This window comes from Elaeis guineensis, chromosome 6 (assembly GCF_000442705.2).
Source record: "Elaeis guineensis isolate ETL-2024a chromosome 6, EG11, whole genome shotgun sequence".
NCBI lineage: Eukaryota > Viridiplantae > Streptophyta > Magnoliopsida > Arecales > Arecaceae > Elaeis > Elaeis guineensis.
This window is the reverse complement of record NC_025998.2, coordinates 126,824,964-126,849,654: the sequence shown is the minus strand read 5'-3', so window position 1 is coordinate 126,849,654 and position 24,691 is coordinate 126,824,964. Positions and strand designations below refer to the sequence as shown.

Below are 24,691 nucleotides of genomic sequence, written 5' to 3'. Positions count from 1 at the left end.
TAAAAAAAATATTCAACTAAATATAATTAATTTTTTAATAAATTATATTTTCATGATTAATTAAATATATTAATTATTTTTAAAATTTATTTTTTGCAAAGTTTTTTTTTTTTTTTTTTTTTCGCGAACCAAACAACCCCTGCATGGATGGCCTTGCTTGCATGTGCCACGCTGTGTCCGGTTTCAGTTCTCATTTGCGCAGCTCTCCAGCGTTCTCCTCCCTTTCCGGCCCCAGGCCGAAAAAGCTCTCAAACGGCTTACCTTCTTTTTTCGCCTCCACCGCACTGATAAACCACGGAAACTCCCGTGATGTCCGCCCCAATCCGACCCCCCCAATGGGTCTCCCACCGCCGTCTCTTCGAGCAGAAGCTCGCTGAACTCCACCACTGCTCCAACCTCCACCACGTCAAGCAAATCCAAGCCCAAATCTTCAAGGCCAACCTCCACCGCGACCCCTTCGTCGCCCCCAAGCTCGTCTCCGCCTACTCCCTCTGCCGCCACCTCGCCCCCGCCGTCAAAGCCTTCCGCCTCGTCCCCGATCCCAATGTACTCCTCTACAACACCCTCATCCGTGCCTTCGCCCACAACTCCCAGCTCTCCCACGCCTTCCGCGCCTTCTTCGACATGCAAAAAGATGGGATTTTTCCTGACAATTTCACCTACCCTTTCCTCCTCAAGGCTTGTTGCGGGCCTTCCGGCCAGTCTGCGCTCGCCCGGATTGAAATGATCCACTCCCATGTTATAAAGCTTGGATTTTTATCTGATATCTTCGTCCCAAACTCGCTTATTGACTCCTATTCGAGGGCTGGTAGCGGTGGCGTTGCATCCGCGAAGAAGCTTTTTGATGAAATGCCGCACAGAGATATCGTCTCCTGGAATTCTATGATTGCCGGGTTGATGAGAACCGGAGAACTAAAGGAGGCACGCAAGCTGTTTGACGAGATGCCTGAGAGGGATACAGTGAGCTGGAATACTCTGCTGGATGGGCATGCAAAGGCTGGCGAGATGGATAAGGCTTTTGAATTGTTCAAGAGGATGCCGGAGAGAAATGTCGTTTCATGGTCCACAGTGGTCTCGGGTTATTGCAAGATGGGTGACATGGACATGGCAAGGTTGTTGTTCGATAAGATGCCGGTCAAGAACTTAGTCCCTTGGACCATAATGATATCAGGATATGCTGAGAAAGGGCTGGCAAAGGAGGCTATGAGCTTGCTAGATCAGATGGAAGGTGCTGGATTGGAGCCAGATGCTGCTGCCATGGTAAGCATCTTGGCTGCTTGTGCTGAGTCTGGCTTGCTCCGTCTTGGCAAGAGAATTCATGCCTATGTACAAAGTGGCAAGCTAAGGTCTGCCACTCAAGTGTGCAATGCACTGGTTGATATGTACTCCAAGTGTGGGTGCCTTGACATGGCATGGAGTATCTTCAATGGAATGGCCGAGAAGGATTTGGTCTCTTGGAATTCCATGGTTCAGGGACTGGCAATGCATGGACATGGTGAGAAGGCACTGGACCTCTTTGCTCGAATGAAGAGAGAAGGGATCAGGCCTGATGGCATGACATTTATTGGTGTTCTATGTGCATGCACCCATGTGGGGCTCATTGAAGAGGGTCGATACTACTTCTCTATCATGGAGAGAGACTATGGCATTGTCCCCCAGATAGAGCACTATGGTTGCATGATTGACCTTCTAGGACGTGGGGGACTTCTGAATGAGGCCTTTGACCTCACAAAGAGTATGCCTTTAGAGCCTAATGTGATTATATGGGGCACCCTTCTTGGTGCATGCCGAGTACACAACAATGTATCTCTTGCTGAGAAGGTGGTTGAGAAGCTGGTCAGACTGGAGCCCTCAGATGCCGGGAATTATGCCATCTTGTCGAATATCTATGCAGCAGCTGGCCGCTGGGATGGTATGGCTAAGGCGAGGATTCAGATGAAGGGCACCGGGGCACAGAAGCCAGCGGGGTCCAGTTGGATTGAGCTCAATGATATGGTTCATGAGTTTACAGTTGGAGATAGAACACATCCACATTCCAAAAGAATTTTCCAAATGCTTGATAGGTTGGGGCAGCATCTTAAGCAAGTTGGATATGTCCCAAGGTCCTATTTGTAAATTGTTGGTGCAAGCAATGGTTATAGATACACAATTTATGAGTTGGTGAATGAAAATTTGCACCAAGAGGATTTAAGGATTTGGAGTTGGAATCAAATGACAGTTTCTCAGCCATTTCCTTTCTGCAAGGTGTTTTGGAACAACAGCCTTCCACATATATACTAAAGCAGCGTGTGGAAACTGCTTCATTGAGCTAATCATATTACACATAAAATACCATGAGATGGGTTGTACAAAAATGTATTATGTATATAAAGAGATCGAAGAGATGGAAGAGTGCAAAACTTGCTTTGGGGTTTTACTGAATCCAACTTCTACTTCAAGAGAATTTCAGAATCTACCTATCATTTCTCTCATTTAGAGAAGCAAATCAGTTAAGGAGATCTTGAATAGCCGTATTGGCCTATGTGATTTGAAGGAGACTAACAGGCTTTTCATCACAAAGAGGATGAATAGTTTTGGGCCTTTTGGTTGTGCAAGTTCTCACAAACTCATAGTTCCATTGTCCTGTCCCTCAACAGTGATCCCCACGTGTGTTTGTACGTAAGCTTTCAGTTGCTCTGCTGCTATCTCATTGCCACTCTGGGTACTTACTGATCCTTGCTGTTTATTTTGACTGGTTCATGCTATTGTACTGGGTCACCCTTCGGGTGTCCTTGCATTTGGTATTATTCTTAAGTTACATCAAGATTTGACAATACAATGTCCAAAAGGACTATCGAATCTTTCCACCCAAATGAAAAATCTTTGGCAATTGTTGTGATAGATTTTATTAGAAGGCTTTCGTTGCTCAAAAATAGATAGTGGAACTCCTGTGGGACTACATAGTAGCTTTTCTTGTTCCAAAGAGATGAAGGCACCATTTCTCTTGCTTAAATGATGTGATCACATAGCTTACAAGGCACTTCATTTGAGCCCATTATTAACAGGCTAAGATAAATCGAGGATGGCTTCAAGCTTGTCCGACATGTGCCAACCTTTGCAGAACCTCACAGGGCCACAAGCTTTCAGTATATATAGATGTTTTTCTTTTGGTGTGGGAGACCATTAATTGGGTTGATTTGCACAACAGCTCCATTCTTTGTATTTCTCATCTGTTGTTCAGGGAGACTGTCGATTTTTAGTACTATTCAAAGTTCTGACCTTTCCTGGTGGCCTTAAAATTGTTCTGTTGTCGGTGCGGTGGAAGTGAAGTCACATGGTGCCTGAGACCTCGCCTTGAGAAATTTTGGCTACTAATTGAATTTGTTTGCGTTGTTAAGCTCTTCTGCCCATTTAAACCTTCTCTTCTTGGCAGCATTCTTTTTTGAAAGTTGGAGACAGGGATATTAGTTTTATAATTTGTGTAACATCCCCCAATCTGGGTCCCTTCTTACCCTCTCTCTCTCTCATCGCTCAGCAGGATCTGAAAGCAGTGTCTTGGATACAATTTGGAGAACAGAGGACTTGTTTCTTCCGCAACTGTGTCTGGCCATAAGAGTTGGATTCGGTACAAGTTAGGCTAGATCATTGACCTCATATGAGGGAAAGCAGCTAAAAATATAAACAATTAAAGAAACTAAAATTTAGCTCCTCAGTTCAGAACTCATAGAAAATAGTCTTAGATCGCTGAAAACTTGGCCCCAGCTTCTTTAAATATTTAACCAACCTTTTTCCAGAAAATTACAACTTTAAAGGCTGTCATTTCAGATTGTTAGCTGCCAGGTCATGAACTAATCTTTTGACTGGAATGGACAACATTATTGACGCATCTGCCAGTATGTTCAGTTTTTAAGCTTTCGTGGGCGCATATAAAAGAGGATTTTTTTTTTTTTTTGGTGAGTCTATCAAGGGAGGATCATGAGGAAACTAGTGGAGTCTTTAATAAGCTGACAAGGGTTTATAGTCAATGAAGAATGTGGTTGGATGGGAGGGCCTTTTCCTGAGGGCCCTGTTGTGGAACAAAGGACATTTGAAGGAGGCTGCAGCTGGCTATTGGAGCAGTTGCCTGTGGTCCAAGCGTGGTTGACTTGACTAACTTTATTGTTTTGGCCTGTGGATTTAGTAAAGTGAGTGTGTGTTCACAGATTACAGAGTGGCCACTTGTTCCTGAAATCCAGAAGGAGATTTTTCTAAGAATTTCTATCAGAGAGAGCAAAAGGTTGATGTTGATTTTTTTTTTTTTTTGTTGGATAACAAGGTTGATGTTGATCTTTGAGTTGGAGTGCCTTGTAAGCAAGCGTAAGTACAATTTTGGGCAAGAAAAATTATCATACCCGTTGGAAAGAGGGTCCTTCCATGCCATTTGTTCCCGCAAGACTTTGGAAGATGATGGATGTCACTGGAGGCGAGCGCCGCCCAAGATCCAGAACACCAAAGGAACCTATAAGAAAAGTCCATATTTACTTTGGGTATTTCAGCGGAGGACCCTTAAATGGTTAAGTCCGCTGAAGTTTTGGAAATGATAGAAAGAATAAATAGAGAGGTTACGGAGGTGCAGGATGCCCTCCACCTTACAGTTTAGCTTACTTATCTTGGATCTCTTTCGTACCTCTTTTATTTAGAGGTTCGGTCCGTAGATTATTAGCCAGAATCTATTGGTTTGTCAAGTTTGATTCTTCAAATCGTGGGACCACATTCTGACCATTTATTTCTAGAATAATCTACCTGTCGGTCGTAGAATCAAGATTGTTAGTCGTGGGCATTGTCACGAACTTCATCCGGATGGTCAGTTGTGCTGGTGTTTTGAAATGAGCGCAGAGTCGAGATCTTGAACCCGCATCTGGTATAGCTTCATTAAGTCACTTTGGATACTCACCATGGGAACGGTTGATCCGATCGGTGGATCACTCCTATAACACATCCACCACTCTCGAGTTCGAAGTGGTCTTTCAACTTCGAATGGAGTAATGTTATGGTAGTCGAACCGCCGACCCGATTCCCTTGCGGATGCATCCACATTACTGTGCTTTGAAGGAGCTTCTAGGGATTCATGATGTGTCATTTCACGACCCATGCCGTCATTATTAGAGAGAAAGTTTGAGGAGTCACATGACGCTCCGGAGAGAAGAAATCTGAGAATTGTTTTTGGACTCGCTAGGACTCGCCACTTGGTAGGTGGCAGTAAGTCCCGAGGCGCACTTTATAGGTTGCCTCACGTGGTTCGATGAGAGAAGGGTGTGATGAAGAGTCGTGAGGTCTATTGCTCACAAGGTTAGTCATATGGCAAAATCTGATGATTCGATGATCGAAATTGTACCATTGATGGTCTGTATAAATAGATCACCCATCTGGTTAAATTTTCTGCCATCCAATTATCAGTTACTCTTTTGTCGTTGTAGCAGTTGAAGAAAAATTCTCTTTTTCTTATCTTGAAGCAATAAAGTCATCGCTGTCATCCATCAAATTGACAATGAAGAAGAAAATAGGCTCCTCGAGCAAGGAGTCTTCATCTAAGAGGGTGAGGAGTACTTAGTCAGAGCCTCCTACTTTTGATCTATCACCGTCCTTAGTGGGGATTAGGGATGTCTTGGGATTTTGGTGCCTTAAATTCGATCCACTACAGCCCAAGAAGGAAAAGCCCATGGATGCAGGCCCAAGACGTACAAGACATGCAGTGCACAGGCCCGCCCAGTGCGCAGCCCAGACATGTGTGCCCACGCAGTGCACATGTAGTCCATCATATGCCTGTAGGAGAGTCGCGGTCCACGCACTCCTTATGGACTGTCACAGTCCAGGCCCATTTTCACGCGGCTCACGCGTGCATGGAGAGGGCCCAGTCCATCGTGTGGAAGAGTGGGAGTAGTCTACGCATCGTTTATGGGTGTTGTATGGGCACGATCGGATGACTTTAGATGCTTGCAGGGTTAATCTAACAGCTGTAGTGGTTTTAGAGTCCTATTAAGAGTCTATTATGCATTTTGGACTCGATTAGGACTTGATTTTAGTTCTTTAAAAGAGACCTGATGGGTTGTGGGCAATAGAGTGAGCCCGAGATCATGGTAGCAGCTGAGAGCGGCCCGTGGAGCAGAGGGAGCGGCAGAGGATCTTTTTTGGGATTTTGTGAGAGCTTTTGTAAGGGGTTATGCTTCTTGCTGAGAGAAATTGATGTATGAGAGTTGAGAGGGTGTGATCTCCTCCTATACTTATTTTTTTTCATAGTGAAGCTTGCATGTCCCGTGGAGGAAAGTCTTAAGCTGATCCACATATTTGATTATGTTCTTTTTTCTTCTTCCTTCCTGTTGTGGTATGGACATCGTCACCTGAGTTAGTGATCTTAGACGGGAGATTCGTATTTTGCACTCATGAAGGATCCTTCCCAATAAGTGGTATTAGAGCACGTAGTTGTCCAGGTTGTAGTGGTGTTGATCGAGGTTGAAGATGGAGAGGACAGGCTCAATCAAGGTGGAGATCTATCGGTTTAATGAGAAGAGTAATTTTTCTCTATGGCAAGTGAGGGTGAAGGATGTGCTTATCTAACAGGGATTGATCGATGTTCTCTTATATGAAGAGAAGCTGACTATCATGGAGGATGACTGGAGGTGGCTCCAAATACAAGCAGTGAGTATGATCTACTTATATTTGACGGATAATGTGGTGATCCATATGCTTAACGAGACTTCTCTGACGATGATGTGGACGAAGCTCAAGGAGATGTATATTACGAAGTCACTCACTAACGTTCTTTTCCTCTTGCACTCCTGGATCTTATTTTGATTTTGATTTGCCCGAGGAGTCTGTGCTGGAGTAGCTACTGTCACTGCAACCTTCGCTATCTTAGTCTCTGGAGTTCCGATCTTGGGTGGACTGAACTTCCTCTTTTTGCTCTGGCGAGGACCCTATCCAAATGCACTCTTCTGACTGCCTTTCTGGTTCTTCATGAAGTCATTATACTCCTCTTCTACCGCAATAGCAATGGCTACAACATCAGCAAGGGTATGAGGTCGCTGTGGAACCACCTTCTGACGGATGTTGTGGTTCAGCCCGTATATGAACTTCTTCGCTCGCCTCTTTTCATCCTCACTGATGTATGAGGTGAACTTCTCCAGCGAAGCAGTTCTATCAGTTATAGATGAGCGAGAGACAGAGCATATAGGAGCATCTCAGCAACTTTCAGAAGATCCTTACGGATCTCCTTAGTATTGGTGAGAAGGTTGAGGAGAAGATCAGGATATTGATTTTACTAACGTCGCTTCCCCCTTCCTTTGAGTTCTTGATAACTGCTCTTCTAGTGAAAAAGAGCACCATCAAGATGGACGAGATTACTTTTATACTTCTTCAGAATAAGATTCTCAAGTAGGAGAACTAAGACTCGAGTTTAGGTGGTGACTCGGCTTTGGCAGTGACTGGAGGTGGTGGTGGCAGAAGACGAAGTGACAGAGGATCGCAAAGTAGACAGTCCAGGTTCAAGACAAGAGACTTCAATAAGATCAGATGCTATCAGTATGATGAGTTGGGATATCGAGTCAGAGATTATCCACAGCTCAAAGATCGGACGAAGGCGACTGAGGCGACGATGGTCTGAGATAGTGATATAGAAGAAAGTAATGATGTTCTTCTAGTATTTGATGAGGTATCTACTTTTTTTCCATAGTAGATTTTAGATTCTTCATGTTTGCATAATGTATATTGTAGAGAGGAGCTGTTTGACTTCTTAGAGAGCAGTGAGGTCACTGTTTATTTATCGAATGGATCGAGCTGTGCGATCAAGGACATTGGGACTATCAGCTTACAAACTCATGATAGAGCAGTGAAGAAATTGGACGAGGTCTAATATATACTTAATTTTAGGAACAATCTAATTTCACTAAGCAGACTAGATTCGAGCAGCTACAGATGAAGAGTTGAGGATGGAATCCTGAAGGTTTTGCACGGCAGTAAGATTGTGATGAAGGAAAAGAGGTATGGAGGACATTACCTCTTGACAGGAAGCTCAGCGTGAGGTGGAGCTTCAAATGCTAGTGAAAGCTTAGAGTGAGGTGGAGCTCCAGGTATAGATGGATTGGACACAAGATAGAAGACTCAGGGGGATGACAGGCGATGTCGCAGGGTGAAGTTCTTATTACCGCAGGAGGCTACTCCGAGCAAGTCTCAGGTTAGATAGATCACAGCATATGATGAAGATTGGATCAAGCGGCCTGCCTCGATTTTCATGTTTGTCCATCCATAAGCAATCAGACATATGCCCCAGGACATGGGGACGAGAAAATTCAGAAGCTCTCAAAGTTATGTGAAGGCCGAATATCGAGTCGAGGTAGAGATTATTGAGATTTTGGCACCTCGAATTTGACCCACAGTAGCCCAAGAAGAAGAAATCCATGGATGTAGGCCCAAGACAGACAAGGCCAACAGTGCATGGACGTTCGTGGGTGTGTGCAGCCTAGATGCATGCGCCCATGTGGTACATGCACGGTCCACCACATGCTCGCAGGAGAGTCGCAATCCACGTGCTTCCCATGGACCACCACGATCCAAGCTTGTTTTCACATGGCTCATGCATGCACGGATGAGCACGCGACACATGGCACGCAAGGAAAGGGTCCGATCCACTGTGCAGGAGAGCGGGAGTGGTCTATGCACAGTTCGTAGGTGTTATATGGGTACGATCAGATGGCTGTAGATGCTTGCAGGGTTGATCTAATGGCTGTAGGGGTTTTAGAGTCTTGTTATGAGTCTATTATGCATTTTGGACTCGATTAGGACTCGATTTTAGTTTTTTAAAAGAGACCTGACAGTCTGTGGGCAATAGAGTGAGCCTGGGATCTTGGTAGCAACTGAGAGTAGTTCGTGTAGTAAGGGGAGCGGCAGAGGGTCTCCTTTGGGATTTTGTGAGAGCTTTTGTAAGGGATTATGCTTCTTGTTGAGAGAAATTGATGTATGAGAGTTGAGAGGGTGTGATCTTCTCCTGTACTTATTTTCTTTCATAGTGAAGCTTGCATATCTCAAACCACCACGGTGGTAGCCCAGTGGAACGGGCTGTGGTATCCATCCCACATGACACAGGTTCGAACCGATGGGATTCGATTAAACGAAGGGGATTTATCCTCCTCGGCCTATGCGGGTGCAGACGAGATGCAGTATCTGGTCCACTGTGTGCTGAGGTGGAGCAAAGGATGACGTATTCATCCAACTCAGGGTCGGCTTCGGCTATGCTCGGGCATGGTGGAGAGGGGATACGTGCTTACTGCTCTCTGAATCGAACATTCACACCATGGAGTGGGGGCCCTCATGGTAACGCCCAGAGGGGGTTGCTACGTGGGATGCCCCTCCTTACTCTATTTTTCTATACCAAAAAGAAAAAAAAGCTTACATACCTCGTGGAGGTAAGTCTTGGATTCATCCATATATTTGATTGTGTCCTTTTGTTCTTCTTCCCTCCTGTTGCGGTATCGACATCATCACCTGAGTTAGCGATCTTGGACGGAGATCTATATTCCACACTCGTAAGGAATTCTTCCCGACAGGATGAGTTGGTTATGGTCGGGCTACCACAGATTGTTGCATCGATTGCATCAAAGTCGTTTCAAGCTCTTTTTCTTTCGGATCAGGCCCAACCTCCCCCCATGGGGTCAAGTGAGTCGGCGAGGCTCGAGATGGACCCTTCTTTGCCTAGGGGTAGAGAGGGGTTCACCAAGGTTGCAGCACGAGTTTCCACCAAGGCCAGGTTTAGATGCATCAAGAAGTATAAGGCTTCGATGGATTTTAAGGATGAGATCATCGAGGCTTCTTCGGCCACTTTCATTCGGGGCTTTCAGGATTGCAAAATATGCTTACAGTGGATGGTCGTAAAGTTGGACTTGAGATGCCTTCGTCCTAGAAACAATGATGAAGAAGTTGGGGTGTTTTCTTCGAATGAAGACTGATTCTTTCTTTTTTTTTGTGTGTTTATTTTTAGTGCCCTCTCTTTGGCAAAATTTTGTAAATAAACTTTTTGATTAATGAAAAATGTATTTTCATCATCTTTACTTTTCACATGAATTCTCTTGCTTCTTTGTGATATTTGTATTGATTAGCTTTCGTTACAGTCAAGGTCTCGGGTGGCTTGGTTGAGTTAGTTTCCAAGCCTGAGCCTGGGTCTCCCTTGATGCCCCTTAAAGTACTTACTTCACTAGTATGTGACAGGCAAACTTTTGAAAATTGTAGACTTATTTGCATGCTACGTGCTAGATGTTGATGGGTGCTATATCACTTTTTGTGGATCAAAGAAGATGATTCATCTTAGAGATCATGCGACAGAGAGCCATGTAATCTGGAGGTCTAGTGCGATCCTGTCTTTAATGCTGGTGCCATCTGATAACGATGATATATTGGAAAAGATTATTGGTGCTCCTTTCTCTAGAAGGTGTAATCTCTGAGGCCTCTTAGATGAAGACACTTGTCACACCATCAATGGGCATTTGAATGTGCTCGGACCTATTCCCCTTTAAAAATAGAGGTTCTGCTGCTCGAGATCGGCCTTGCCTTGGTCTTTCTCTGCGATGTCATGGTGGCATCATCTCACTCGGCATCAAGAGAACGTCGGGGCTTTCCTCTGTCTGGGGGAGTCTTCTTCTTCTTCTGACCAGTTACAGAGTGCTCTAGAGGAATGTACCAATGAGCACTTCGACTTGACATGGAAGGTGTTGGAAAGTTTTACCGCTCTGATTGTAGGGCCATGATGGCAGTCGCTTGGGGGTTGGTGATGCATTAACTTCCTTCGAAAGGTCTTGGACCTTTTTAGAGAGCTATCTTTTGCCTCCCCAAAGGTAGCTTTCCGACCCGCCATAAAAGAATATCTTGAAGATGGATGGGTTTCCAGGGGAAAATCGGTATCCCATCCCCCGTATCCTTTAGTAGGGGTCAATGACCATTGGGAAAGGGCTCCATTTTATGTGGATCATTGAGGACAGTGTCGAGTGGCATTCAGTTCTTCATTTGAAGATGTTGGTTGAGTCCAAACTTTGTATCTTTTTTCTCTTGTTATGGCAAACCTTATTCGGATGAAACTAACTTGTAATAAACTTTCTCTAAAATGAAGTATCTCTTTATTGACATTCTCTTCATATATCTTCTAAAATTTTTCTTTTTTGTAGTAAGGTCTCAGAAGGGTTAACCCCTTTATTATCGTTGTGGCCAGCTTTTGCTGGCAGTGCAGAGTCCCTAGAGGGTTAGTTCCTCTTCGCTTCAATGGATCGTGTGGAGTCTTCAGAGGGTTAGTCCTTATTAGCTTTAATGGGCCATATGGGGTCTCCAGAGGGTTAATCCTTGTCTGTTTTAGTGGGCCATATACGATCCTTGGAGGATTAGCCCTTATGGGCTTCAATGTATCGTGTGGGTCCCTCTAGGGCACCCTAAAGGATTAGCTTCTATTGGCTGTAGTAGGCCATGTGGGATTCTCAGAGGGTTAGCTCCTGTTGGCTTTAGTGAATTATATAGGGTCTCTGAAAGGTTAGCCCTTATCAACTTTAGTGGGCCGTATGGGATTCTCAGAGGATTAGCCCCTGTTGGCTTCAATGGACCATGTGGGGTCTCTGAAGGGTTTGCTTCTGTCGGCTTCAATGGGTCATGTAGTGTCTCCAAAGAATTAGCCTTTATTGGCTTCAATGGGCTATAAGGGTCTCCAGAGAGTTTGCCCTTATTGACTTCTGTGGGCCATGTAGGGTCTCTAGAGGATTAGCCCCTATTAGCTTCAGTGGGCCATGTGGGGTCTCTGAAGGCTTTGCCCCTTCATCCTTATCATTGTGGCCTCCACTTCGACTTGCCCATGGGCAAGAATCGCCATGTGGCTTGGTAGGATAAGGCATCTGCTCGGATGTCCTCGGATCTTTGCATCGGTGGGACCTCTAGATTCTAAAAAGCCTCGGAGGAGCTCTTCACCCTTTCTCGGACACCAAGCCACCTTTAGTCCCTAAGCCTTGGAAGATTTGAGGCCTCATCCATGCAAGGTATCCAGCAGGAGACCTAGCTCTCTCGGTTGGGTCAAGATCAGCTCCTCGTTGGGTTGCCGTGAGCCCTATGAGCTTCTTGAGGTGGAATTCAGAGCACTGTCATTGCGGCCGAGCCTCTTTCAACTTCGCCTCGGCTCTATCTTTGCCTCTCTTGGGTTGGCTGGTAGTTTTAACCTTCATAAAGCACTATGAAATAAAATATCGATCAAATTTTTATTATGAACCAAAATTATATTTATATGATGGCTAGCCATCATCGGTAGAGTGACGACAGTGCTATCTCTTGAAAATCAGAAAAAAAAATAATGCCCCATTAGCGCTATCTCTTGTTCTTCCTCAATTTGTTCTCCTGCCTCCCACACTGCCAGCAGGGGTGGAGATGGTGTTGATGACACCAGCCATCGGTCGGTTGTCATTATTTTTCTCGTCAGGAGCATGGGTCTACTATTCCTGAACATACTTGCTGAGATAGCTCCTCTAGATCAAGGCCTCAATCTCGTCCTTGAGCTGGTGGTATTTCTCAGTATCGTGATCATGGTCGTAGTGGAAACGACAGTACTTTCTCTTACTTCTTCTATTTGAAGGGGTCTTTATTGGCTTAGGTCACTGCATATACCTTTGATCCTCGATCTCCATTAATTAGGATCTAAGATCAGGGAACGGACAGAGAGGTTTAGCTATCAAACTGATAGGATGAGCTTTTGGACCTATAGCTCTTTGGTGGTCAGGAAGACTCCCTTTCAGCTTGGGCTGCTCGAGGATCTTTCTGACCTCTCTTCTTGTGAGTTCTTCTTTTCTTCCACTTGTGCACCACCCAAGGTTCTTCCATCTGGATGTACTTTCGAATTTGGACCAGCAAGTCGGTGTAGTCCCACAAAATATCTTTGTCGAGGGAGAAGATGAGGCACTCATTCTATAGTCCTCACTTGAGTGCTGACATTACCACTGACTCATCGAGATTGCAGACCTCAAGTATGATAGTGTTGAATCATGTGACATAGTCAAGCAGTGACTCACCATTCTCTTATCGGAGAGAGAAGAGGCTATCGAAATTTCTTGAATGAGCTTGGCTACTGGCAAAGTGAATAATGAATAGTCTATCGAGCTACTCAAATGAATGAACGGACCCAGATTGGAGTCCTGAGTACCATGCCCATGCCGACTTCTTGAGAGTTGCCGAGAAGGCGAGGCAAAGAAGGGCATTCGAGATACCCTATAGTATCATGAGTGTTCTATAATCCTATAGGTGATCAAGGGGATTCACATAACCATTATACAGCTCTAACTAAGGTATTTTGAACCAGCTTGGGATCGGTTGGCTCGGAATGGATTGGGAGAATGATGGTTGGAAATTGAAGTTGAGGTCATCGTTGCTCTAGTGAGGTTCACTCTGAACTTTACTAAGACAATGCTCGATATCTTAGATTCTCTTCTTGAGCTCTTTTTCTTACTGAAATCTTTCGAGCCTAGGAGAATAGATCAGGGCTGAATCATCAGTGGAGGAAGAGCTCCTCGAATTTGCCTCCTCCCTCAAGCTCCGACTGGAGGAGGAGCAAGCTGCAAAGGTAAGAGAACGATGGGAGTGCCATCGGGAGGTAGATCTCGAGCTTTGGGAGTGATGGGAGGGAGCCACTTAGGGGTCCGGCTCCACATGCTATTGTTGCTGCTCCGTCATTTGTTGGAATCATTGTATAGCACCGATTAGTGCCTAAAACTGGTGAGCTAGGATATCGAGTGGCAGTGGATCTATTGTGACCAAAGGTTGCACTGTAGCAGATCCGCAAGCAACATTGCTATGGCTATGATAGATGAATTGCTGATGGAAGGTAGTGGAGTTCTGCGCTCTAATCTGCACTATACTCTTTTTTCTCTCAAAAATGGTTGGATTATTTCTCTAGCACCAATTTATTACCACAAGGCTCTGAGAGATGGTGGATGTGGCTGAAGACGGACGCCACTTAGGATCTGGGACACCAGGGGAACCTACAAGAAAAGTCCATACTCATTAGGGATGTTTCAATGGGGAACCCTCCAATGGTTCAGTCAACCGGAGCTTTGAAAATAGTAAAGAGAATAGAAAGAGAGAGGTTAGAGAGGTGCAGAATGCCCTTCTATACTATAACAAAAAAAATCTATAGTAGCGGTCAAAACCGTCATAAAATATATAAAAAACTATTGATAAAACTTATACCAATGGTTGGTAAATAGTTTTTGGCAACACCACCTATATGCAATTAAAATCTAATATTTTTTAAAAATAATCTATATTTATGATTATATATTTTTATAAATTAATAGTAAATATTTTTATAATCAAATATTATTAAATCAATATTATCAAATATTGATCCAGGAGGTCCTCTCGACTGCGAGTCTCGAGGGTCTTCTGGTAGAACGGAGGTAGGGACCCTTCGGGGGTGGAATCGTGATCGGATGGAGGGCTCTCCACCTTCTGCTTCTCCTTTTCGGGAAAGATAGGGCGACTGGCCCAAGTGGCCCGTTCGGTTGCCGGATTCTGAAACTCCGACGATGCTCTTTCCAGCTGCACAGATGCCTGCGGCTGTTGCTGCTGCTGCATGACCTACACTACTTCGGTGAGGCTTCTGACCTGCTGAACCAGCAGGTCAAACTGCTCCATGCCAACTATCGTTGCCGGAGGAGGAGGAGCCTGGAAAACTGGAGACGATGCCAGAGCTTGCGATCTCGCTGAGATCTGGCCACGGAGGCCGTAGATCGCCTGGTGGATGCTTTTCGGGGAGGCATTAGGTGAGAATCTGATAGGAGAAGAAGAAGAAGATGTTGAAGAAGATGACCGGAGACAGTCCCGTTGAGTACTCCTTTAAGAACAAGGGTACTGCGAAGACACAGAGCCCTTCCTCTAGCGCCAATTCTGTTGGTGCAGAATTCTGCTAACGTCGGAGAAGTTGGAGTCGAGGGGATTGCGGCCGCCGTCGGGACCTGCAAGGAAAGTCTAAACCGGAGTTGGGGGTGCTCCGGCAAGACCCTCCGATGCTCAAGTCAGTACTCTGTCTCAACAAAAATGGAGCACTCGAATGGGATTTTAGCAGAGTTTTGAGATAGAGTCTAGAGATTAGAGAAGAACATATTTGGGGGTCCTTTTTTATAGACGGAGAGCATAACTGATTGACAGCAACGTCTGTAACCGTCTGGTAGTGGGCCGTTCGGAGCCACGCGGAGTTTGTTACAGAGAGTAGTGGCGTCAGGGGGCCGTTCAGAGCCACGTGGAATTTGTTATGGAGAGTGGAGTGGTGTCCATTGTCGCGACTTGCTAGAGAGTGGTGGGGCTACGTGGAATCTGCTACAGAGAGTGGAGTGGTATCCGTTGTCGTGACTTGTCGGAGAGTTCGGGCCTGACGGTCGAAGCTCGGCTGGGACGTCTGATGGAGTGGAATGGCTCTCTGTCTCAGTAATCTAAGAGAAGCTCGGATGTTTCTGAGGTTGCTGACGAGTCCACTATTGTCGGGTGCCTTGGACGCTGATGCTGCAGGTGGCAGTCATCTGCTGTAGAAGCTCGGATGGAGATTTTCTATTGAAAAAATCTGATAAGAGTTCGATTGCTAGAAGAGTCCATCTGGAATTTGCCTGATATGGAAGCTCGTCTAAAGATTGTCCATCGGAGAGGTCCGATTTCATGAGGAATCGGACAGAGGATAGTCCGACAATGGAGTTCGGATGGCGCTGTGGAGATTCGTTCGCTGGAAGAGTCTCGAGGACACTGGGGAAGGTTGAACGTTGGAGGAGTCCGAGATTCAATTCTGTTGTAGAAGTTCGGACGGAGTCCGGCTCTTGTTGGAGTCCGGACGAAGTCCGTTTATTGTAGAAGCTCGGACGAAGATCAATTGTCGTGGAAGCTCGGATGGAGACTTTTTATTGTAGAAGTCCCGCGGCTGGAGAAGCTCAGTCATTGACGAGGTCCGAAAGAAGTTCGAAGTAGAGATCCGGCTGGTGGAGCCCGTCCGTTGTAGAAGTTCGTCTGGAATCCATCTGCTGTAGAAGTTCGGCTGGGATCCGACTCTTATAGGAGCTCGGATGAAATCCGGAAGGCGGTCGACCGTCGTAGAAACTTAGATTGAGTCTGGTTACTGTAGAAGTCCTGCTGTTGGAGAAGCTCGGACATTGACGAAGTCCGAAAGAAGTTCGGAGTAAAGTCGTTCGTGGCCGGAAGAAGTCTGAAAGAGATTCGAAGAATAGTCGATCACTATAGAAAATCGACTGATAGTGAAGCTCATAGAGCGTTTGGAGCAGTCCGGTAGATTATTGGAGAAGTTCGGATGATATTATAGAAGCTCGGACGGTCGGGGGAGTTCAGAAAGATGCCGCACAAGGTCGGAAGCCGAAAGAGCCCTGGAAGGATCGACCTTTTACGAACTTCGGCTGAGATTATTTTATACCCAACAATGATTATATATTTTTATAAATTAATGGTAAATATTTTTATAATCAAATATTATCAAATCGAACATGAGACCTATTGGATAGTTACCTAATACTTAGCTATCAAGATAATATTAATTTATGATATAAAGCTTTAGTTTATTATACTTATTAAAAATTTATTCATATTATAAAATATATTTATTTCAAATATATTATGATATTTTAATTTTAATAATTAATTATTTTAATAAAAAATTAATTATCTCCTTTTTGATAAAAAATTAAAAATTAAATTACTTTATTTTATTTTTTATAATATTTTAAAAATATTATTATTTAAAATATGTTAAAATATAAATAATTTTAACTTATTTCTATTATCATAATTTTTTTTTCTAATGTTATTTAAAAATAGTAATTCATAATTCTTCTTATTTATACTATAAGTAAAAAAATGATGATATTTAATATATAATATTTTAAAACTTTATATTATACAATTTATATAAGTAATCTTTAAATTTTTTATATACATCTTAATACAAATTAGATTGGATTAGATCTAAATTATTGATTAAATTTGCTTTCATACAGATTTTCTAGTAATTATATCATAGATCATTACTTGGTTATGATATTGTGCATTCAATATTGATAGTAAATTTTATATCAATATTTTTTTTATTTAATTATTAAACTATCTTGACTCATATAGTTGAAATTATATTAATTTTAAAATTTATTAAATATATAAAATATTATTTTTTAGAAAGTTTAAATATATATTTAGTAATTAAATAGTATCATCATAAAAAATTTAAATTAGTTTGCAATGATACTATTTTATTATAAAATAATTCATAAATAATTAATAATAAAAAATATTAGTCATATAATGATATATAGAGGATAAAATTTATTTCATTGATAAATAATTCATATTCAATAATAGAATTATAAATATTATCAATTAAAATCTATTTAACTATATAATATTAATTTTACATGATACCATTGTAACATTACAAATTTCAGTAATATCTATAAATAACCATCATAATATTATAGATTTTTTATTATAATTTTTAAAATTAGTATAATAAAATATAATTTTTTATGATATTTATCAGATACCATTGCTATATAATAACTTTTAGTAACATTCTTGACAAAGTACTATAATATTATATATCTTTTATGATATTTTTAAAATCATCATTATAGAGTATTTTATAGTAACACTCTTTTTTGAGCATTACTAAAATTTTGTCGCCATTTATTTGGAAAAAAAAAAATTTGCCCGTCAGTCATAGAATCAAGATGGTTAGTTGTGGGCATTGTTACGGGCTTCATCTGGGTAGTCAGTCGAGCTGGTAGTTTGAAATGTATGCGGGATCAAGATCTTAAGTCTGCATCTAGTGTGGCTTCGTCAAGTTACTTTTGATGCTTACCATGGGAATGATTGATCTGGTTGATGGATCACCTCTACCATACCATTGTCTATTAATACGCTTGACCTAAGGTGACAGATGTGTCTCAGGACATGTAAACACTGCCCTAAAGGTTCTTAATTTGGATTATCTCTACATAAGAGTGTTAGGCACCTGCATGCACATGAAGGAAAGCATGGATATTGGTTAGAATTACATGAGAGGAAGAATTGGTGGCCGCGATCCGATGCGATGAATGCACTCCCACTTGTGCACTCCTCTTATTTTTAGTTTCTTAAACAAAAGGCAAACTAATTGGGATGAGTATTGATTAATTAAAGAGGTGTGGACAAAGAGGGGCAGGAGTTAGCACTTAAAAATGGATGGAGGCTCTGTCTCACTGATGAAGGCTTGGGTCACTTCTTTGCATCATAACAGTGGAGATACTGTTGAAACTGTTTCCTTCTAATGGTTGGTCATGATTGCATATGAATAAGCCAGTTATGCACAAGTTTGATCAACTAGATACCCAAGGCACAAGACACCAAATCCAGCAAATGTGGATAACATATCACCAAGTATATTTTTGACAAAGATGAAGTAAGATAGAGAAGAAAGAAGCATACATGATAGTTTTCATTAAGGACATGCATACGCACATCTTTGATATATATATATATATATATATATATATATATATATATATATATATATATCTTTGATGAGGAGATTGTTTTGTTAGAAAATCCAGCTTGAACAAAGTCTCTGGACCAGACAAATTCCTGGCGTCCTTCCATCAATAAACGCGACCACGAATAAAAGAAGACATCTATAGAACCATTAAAGATTTTTTCTATTCTAGTCGGTTGCTGAAATCTTAAAAAACCTTTGCATATATGTATGTATGTATGAATTAAAAAAAACATCCTAGTTGTTTAGGGGGAAATTGTTGACTTAGTCAACTTATTTAGGAATACATAATTAAGAAGGATGGTGACACTGGAGATGTAATGGCCTAAGTTATTGTAGATGCCCATCAGGGAAAGGGAATTTATTCCACGCTCTGAAAAGGTCCCTCTGAAACTGACTTACCTGTCCAAACCAAAAAGTTAGAACCGCTGATATATCTAGATAGGGTGCATATAATGCTTGATTTTGTGGTAATTAAACTTCTAACAATAAGTTAATGTCTCCATATGCACAAAAATTGGATGTAGATAAGTATCTGACAAAATCTTGTTGGGTCACATAAAAACTAAGGAGTTCATTTCTTAAATTTTCAGGGCACAGGTTTACTAGAGTAACAATTCTTTCAGGGTGTTATATGCAAAAATCTTTTGAGCAATGATTAGAATAATGCAACATGTAATGTTTAAGTAGCACCATCTCAAATATCATACATGCAAGTACATACATCTATTATGTGCTATATTTTGTTTATTCCATTGGAAACTAATACTGATGGTTGGAAGTAGACTACATGCAAGTGCATACATCTATTATGTGCTATATTTTGTTAATTCTATTGGAAACTAATACTGATGGTAGGAAGAAGACAAGAGTATGGGATGCTTTTTTAAAAAGAAAATTTCCTCATGGATGTCACATTCGTAGATGAGTCTCCCATCCCTTTAGATCTCCTTTGTTGTGCTTCTGCCTTGGCTGAGGCATAGATTCTTTCCTTGTTAATGTATGCCGTAATCTTTATTATAGGAGGCAGCAAAGCCATTAAGTCCTCTACTTAATGTTTGCCAACCCAAGACTTTGGAAAACTGAAAGAAATTAAAGGAACTCCCATGTTGATGAGGTCTTACTATATATACTGCTGATCTTTCTATATATTTGATATCTTGGATCAACCTATGCGGTTGCTTTGAGCTCTGAAAGGGATCCCAACTGAGATGCAAACCGGGACAAGCTGGAATGGCACATTCTTTAAATCCAAATGATTTCTTTAGTACATCACTTCTATAATCTAGCTGTCAACACATATCTAAGTTCAGACAGATATGTTAATAAATCATGGAAGGGATAAGATTCGACATGGCAATGTTGTGAGAATAAACAACAAATAAAAATAATGGCATCGATTATTTAAAAACAAGCATGCAACAAGATAGCATTAACTATTGAATAATTATTTCCTTTGAATAAAATACTTTAGAATAACGTATACGGTGCGCACGAGCTAATCGTGAAATTATGAAGTTTTGAATAGTTTGTTGATCATTTAATTAGTGGCAACAATTCCCTAAACCATTTAACAAATTATTGATGAATCTTTATAATTCTAAGGTGTGATGATGGACTGGTCATCACTATATGTATGCATTTTTTTACCCCTATTATGTTCTGATACAGCCGTACACACTACACAGTAATGAGAGTCAAATTACTGAGCTTTTTTTTTTTTTTATTTTTTATAGAACTACAGAGCCTCTTTAGCGCTGCAGAGATGAGGCAAATGCACTGCATTTCTACCGAGACGGCAACTGGTTAATTATCAGATCTTTTTTGGAGAAAAAACCGGTTATTACATTCATTGTGTTTAGAAGAGGAAGAAGAAAATGATTGTTTAAGAAAGAAAAAGAAGTAAAATAAAATCATGAGAAATTATATAGATATCCCTTCAGATTTGGGCTATATACTTGGATCCCAAAAATTCAAAATGTGCTAATTAAATTCAAAAACTTTAAAATCGTTGTAAAATGACCCAACATTCTATCTCTATTAGAGAATATTATTATGTGAGACGCACCAGATAGCTCAATTTTTGTAAAATCCATAACTACCCTTCCTACAAAAATTAGCAAGAGGCCCTTGTTTTGACAGAAATTGAAAGGAGAGTAAAGTAGTATTTTGAAATCTATACCCATTAATGAATGACTTTGTCTTTTAAAATTTATACAGATGGATGGATGATGAAAGATGTATTATTTTAATATCTATATAAATGGATGAATAATAAAGGATTGAGTATTTTGAGATTTATGCAAATAGATAAATGACAAAAGATGAAGTGCTTTAAAATCCGTTCTAATAGACGGAGTAGATGGAGCACTTTGAGATATATAAAAATATATAAATGATAAAACATAGAATATTTTAATATTTATATAGATTGATTAATGATAGAGGATGGAGTGTTTTAAAATTTATGCAAATTGATGGATGATAGAGAATAAATCATTTTGAGATTTGTTCAAGCAAATGGATGACAAATGATGGAATACTTTGAAATTTATATAAACGGATGAATAATAGAGAATAGATTATTTCAAGATTTTTATAAGAGAATAGATGATAATGGACAAAATGCTTTGAGATTTATATAAGTTGACGGATAATAAAGAATGAAGCACTTTGAGATTTGTATAAATTGATAGAATATAGAGGACGGAGTGCTTTAAAATTTGCATAGGTATATGAATACTTGAGGATAGAGTGATTTAAGATTTATGGAAGTAGATGAATGATGAACGATGGAGTGTTTTAAAATTTATGCAGGCAAATAGACGATAGATGATGGAGTGCTTTAAGATATGTGCAGGTGAATGGATCATAGATGAAGCTCTTTGAGATCTATATAGGAAAATGCATCATAGATAAAGTATTTTGCGATCTATACAAGTGAATGGATGACAAAAAATGAAGCTCTTTAAGATCTATGCATACGGATGGATGATTGATGCTAGAGCACTTTAAGATTTATACTGATAAATAAATAGCAAAAGATATAGCGCTTTAAGATCTATGCAAATGGATAAACGATAATAAATAGAGTGTTTTGATATTTGTGTAGATAGTTGAATGATAAAAAATAGTCTTTTTGAAGCAAGGATTTTTTTTTTCTATTTTCTCAATCTGTTAATAGCGTTAGAATCCAGATAGATGGGTGGACCATAATGTAATAAATTTAATTTTTTGGGGCCTAATTGACACATTTTAAACTTTTGGGGTCCAATATGCAGATGACCTAAATTTGAAAAAATGTTATGTAATTTTTTTTAAATCTTTTAACATCTAAATCAATGTGGGTTTTTTAATTTGTTCCTTCCAAACTAATAGGTTTGGGTGGCACTTTGGCATCAACTTTAACATGCACTAACAAAAGTTTTGACCTAATCTCTATCACCTCCACTGCGTTTGTTTTTTTTTTTTTTCCTTTGGTGAAATTGGATGAAGCCTACCCCCATTCAAATATTATTAAATGAAAGAACATGAGGATGGTTTACAAAAGGAGTGAAGGTATACCAGAGAAAGAGGAAAAAGATTACATGGTAGAGGACATTAAAGGGGAGAGAATAAGAAGAATATCCTTGTGACCATCCAATACTTTGCCGGACTCCAAATTACCCCACAAGGTGAACATATGCAAGGTCATGGGAAGGACATAGGATGGAGAGGCTCTTTTGGCAAGAAAGATTCTAGGGTTCCTCTCATATCAAATTTGCCAATAGAATGCCATTACCAACGATCGCAAGGCTTCCTCGAGAAGGAATGTCCTTCTTTTCTCCACAAGGACTAAAGAGTTTGAAAATTTGGTGGCCAATCAAGGATATTAAGGTGCCTTCTCAACATGAGCAGCCATCACTAGATGGTTCATATTTTTCAGTCTAGCACTGCAAAGTGAGCAGCCATTACTAACCATCTAATCTTTTCTTGCCAATAGTTCTTCTATGTGCAATTTGTTTTTAAAAACGAGCTACATAACTACCTTAACCTTCAAGAGCCATAATTAGGGGTGCAAATGGGTCGGGTCGGACCGAGTCATAAATGACCCCGATCCGATCCGATTTTTTGATCGGATCTTGATATTGAACCCAGATCCTATCCAATAAAAAATTGGATTGGGTCAAATTGGGTCCATGATCAAATTTTTTGATCTAATGGGTCATTCGAGTTAGATCGGATCCATGTATAATCCAACTCTAATCCATAAAATATGGATCCAAATTGGATGGGTTAGATCATAGGTCAAATTAACTAATAGGCATAAGCTATAGCTATTCAATCGATTCCCATGATTAGAGTTGAAGTTGATCTTACAAATTTACCATTCAGTGACACGCAATACAATGATTTTTGGAGTGATCATCAATATATGACAATTACATCTCAGAAAACTGTCAAGATATACCTCATGTACATATGAAAGCTAGTCACAAGATACAACCAGAACTGAAATATCTATTTCCTACTAATCCTCTAAATTTTTTGAGTTGGAAAGGTTCTGTAGGTTTGATATGAAGGATTTCTTATAAAGGTAGAAAAGGGAAGAAGATAATATTTGTTGAGGATTCGTTCAGCTTGAACCAACGGATGTCACTCAATTATGGGAGTGAACAAAAAAGAAGGTAATGTTGTGTAGGTGGACAACTCGCTGTAATTTCTGTTTAGCCCATACTAGTATATAATAAATTTGGATCATATAATAGTTTCGGATCAAATCGAGTCATTGAGTATAAGATTCATATAAATCTAAAAATTCAAGTGGGTCGAGTCAGATTAAAATTCAGTAAATCCAGATCCGATCCGAAAAATAAAATGGATCCAATTTTAAAATCGATGCAGATTTTCGGATCCTTCTAAATGGTTCAAATCGGATCGGATCGGATCGGATTATGGGTCAACCCAACTCATTTGCAGCCTTAGCCATAGTTGCTTTCCAAATGAAAAGCCATAGGATACCACCATTATATTTAGGAACATGTAATAAAAGGAGACCTCAACCTAGGCTAACCTAGTCTACAATGATATGGACAAAAACCCTGGTTGGCACAAGGCAGCTTAAATATATTCCAACAACAATCCAGACCAGCATAATTTAAGCATGACCAAGCCAATCATCCTAAATATAGGCTGATAGGTGAAATTGGCCATTTGCCACCAACCTGGTCCAAACGAATTTTCCTAGCTGGTATACTTTGAGACTAACAACAAAAAGAACAGATTCCGGGAATCCAAGTTGCTTTGGGTTGACTTCATGGAATTGAGTTGCCTTGGAATGGAATCACTTCAGCCGTAGTAGGAAAGAACCATTTGCAACTCAGGGATCCTTGGTGACCGTTGCTTTACCATGCGGCGGTACTGGTCACGTGTTACGGAGATTTCATGGCATATATTTTAAACTTTACGAAAGGAATATTTTTGAGGGGGCCGTTGGAATGTCCAGTAGACGACAAGTGGAAAGGCCGCTTTCCTAGTACCAGGATTCGTAATTTTAGCTAAATATCAGGGGCTATTTGTTGGTGTATGGAATTCCGAGACTGACCTCCGGATGATGGGAGAGAGGAAGGTACAGCCAGGAATCGAGGGACGTGAGAACACCCGAAGCTGCCCACGATATTCGACATTTTTACGATCCTACCCTGCCGGTCATATTAAAGTTGGAATCACGGTAACAGGTACTAACTGACCTCCACCGGATGGGAATTGAATCCTCCTGTGGATGGCATGTGCCACAATGGCTTGGGCTGCGTGCTTAGAGCACCCATTGGTGGCTTTAATCATTGTATTTACTTATTTTTCAATATAAATGCAATCTTGAGCTTTACTTGATCCCTTTGAAAGGGTGCTAATGGTTGGATTAAGAAAGGATCAATCGTTTTAGATTATTATTTGATCCAAAATTTATTGTCTCGATATCAATTCCTACATCAGCATCATTTTATTATAATATCATTATGTAATATAATCTATAATAATAAAATATATCGAATATTGACACGATACGAAACTAGATTCAGTACCAATACAGTATAGTATATCTAGTACAATATAGAAAATATTGGTTTGATTGTTAGATCAATTGAGTTAAAGATGAGTCCAAACAATTGATCC

General features: G+C 40.8%; 1 protein-coding gene across 1 annotated transcript; it reads left to right on the top strand.

Moving 5' to 3' along the window:
- Positions 1-159: 159 nt before the first annotated feature.
- On the top strand, positions 160-2,443 carry LOC105046624 (pentatricopeptide repeat-containing protein At3g29230). The gene has a single exon (XM_010925271.4). It carries the CDS (start codon positions 310-312, stop codon positions 2,113-2,115), a length of 1,806 nt encoding a protein of 601 aa, XP_010923573.1. The 5' UTR covers positions 160-309; the 3' UTR covers positions 2,116-2,443.
- The last annotated feature ends 22,248 nt before the right edge of the window (positions 2,444-24,691 follow it).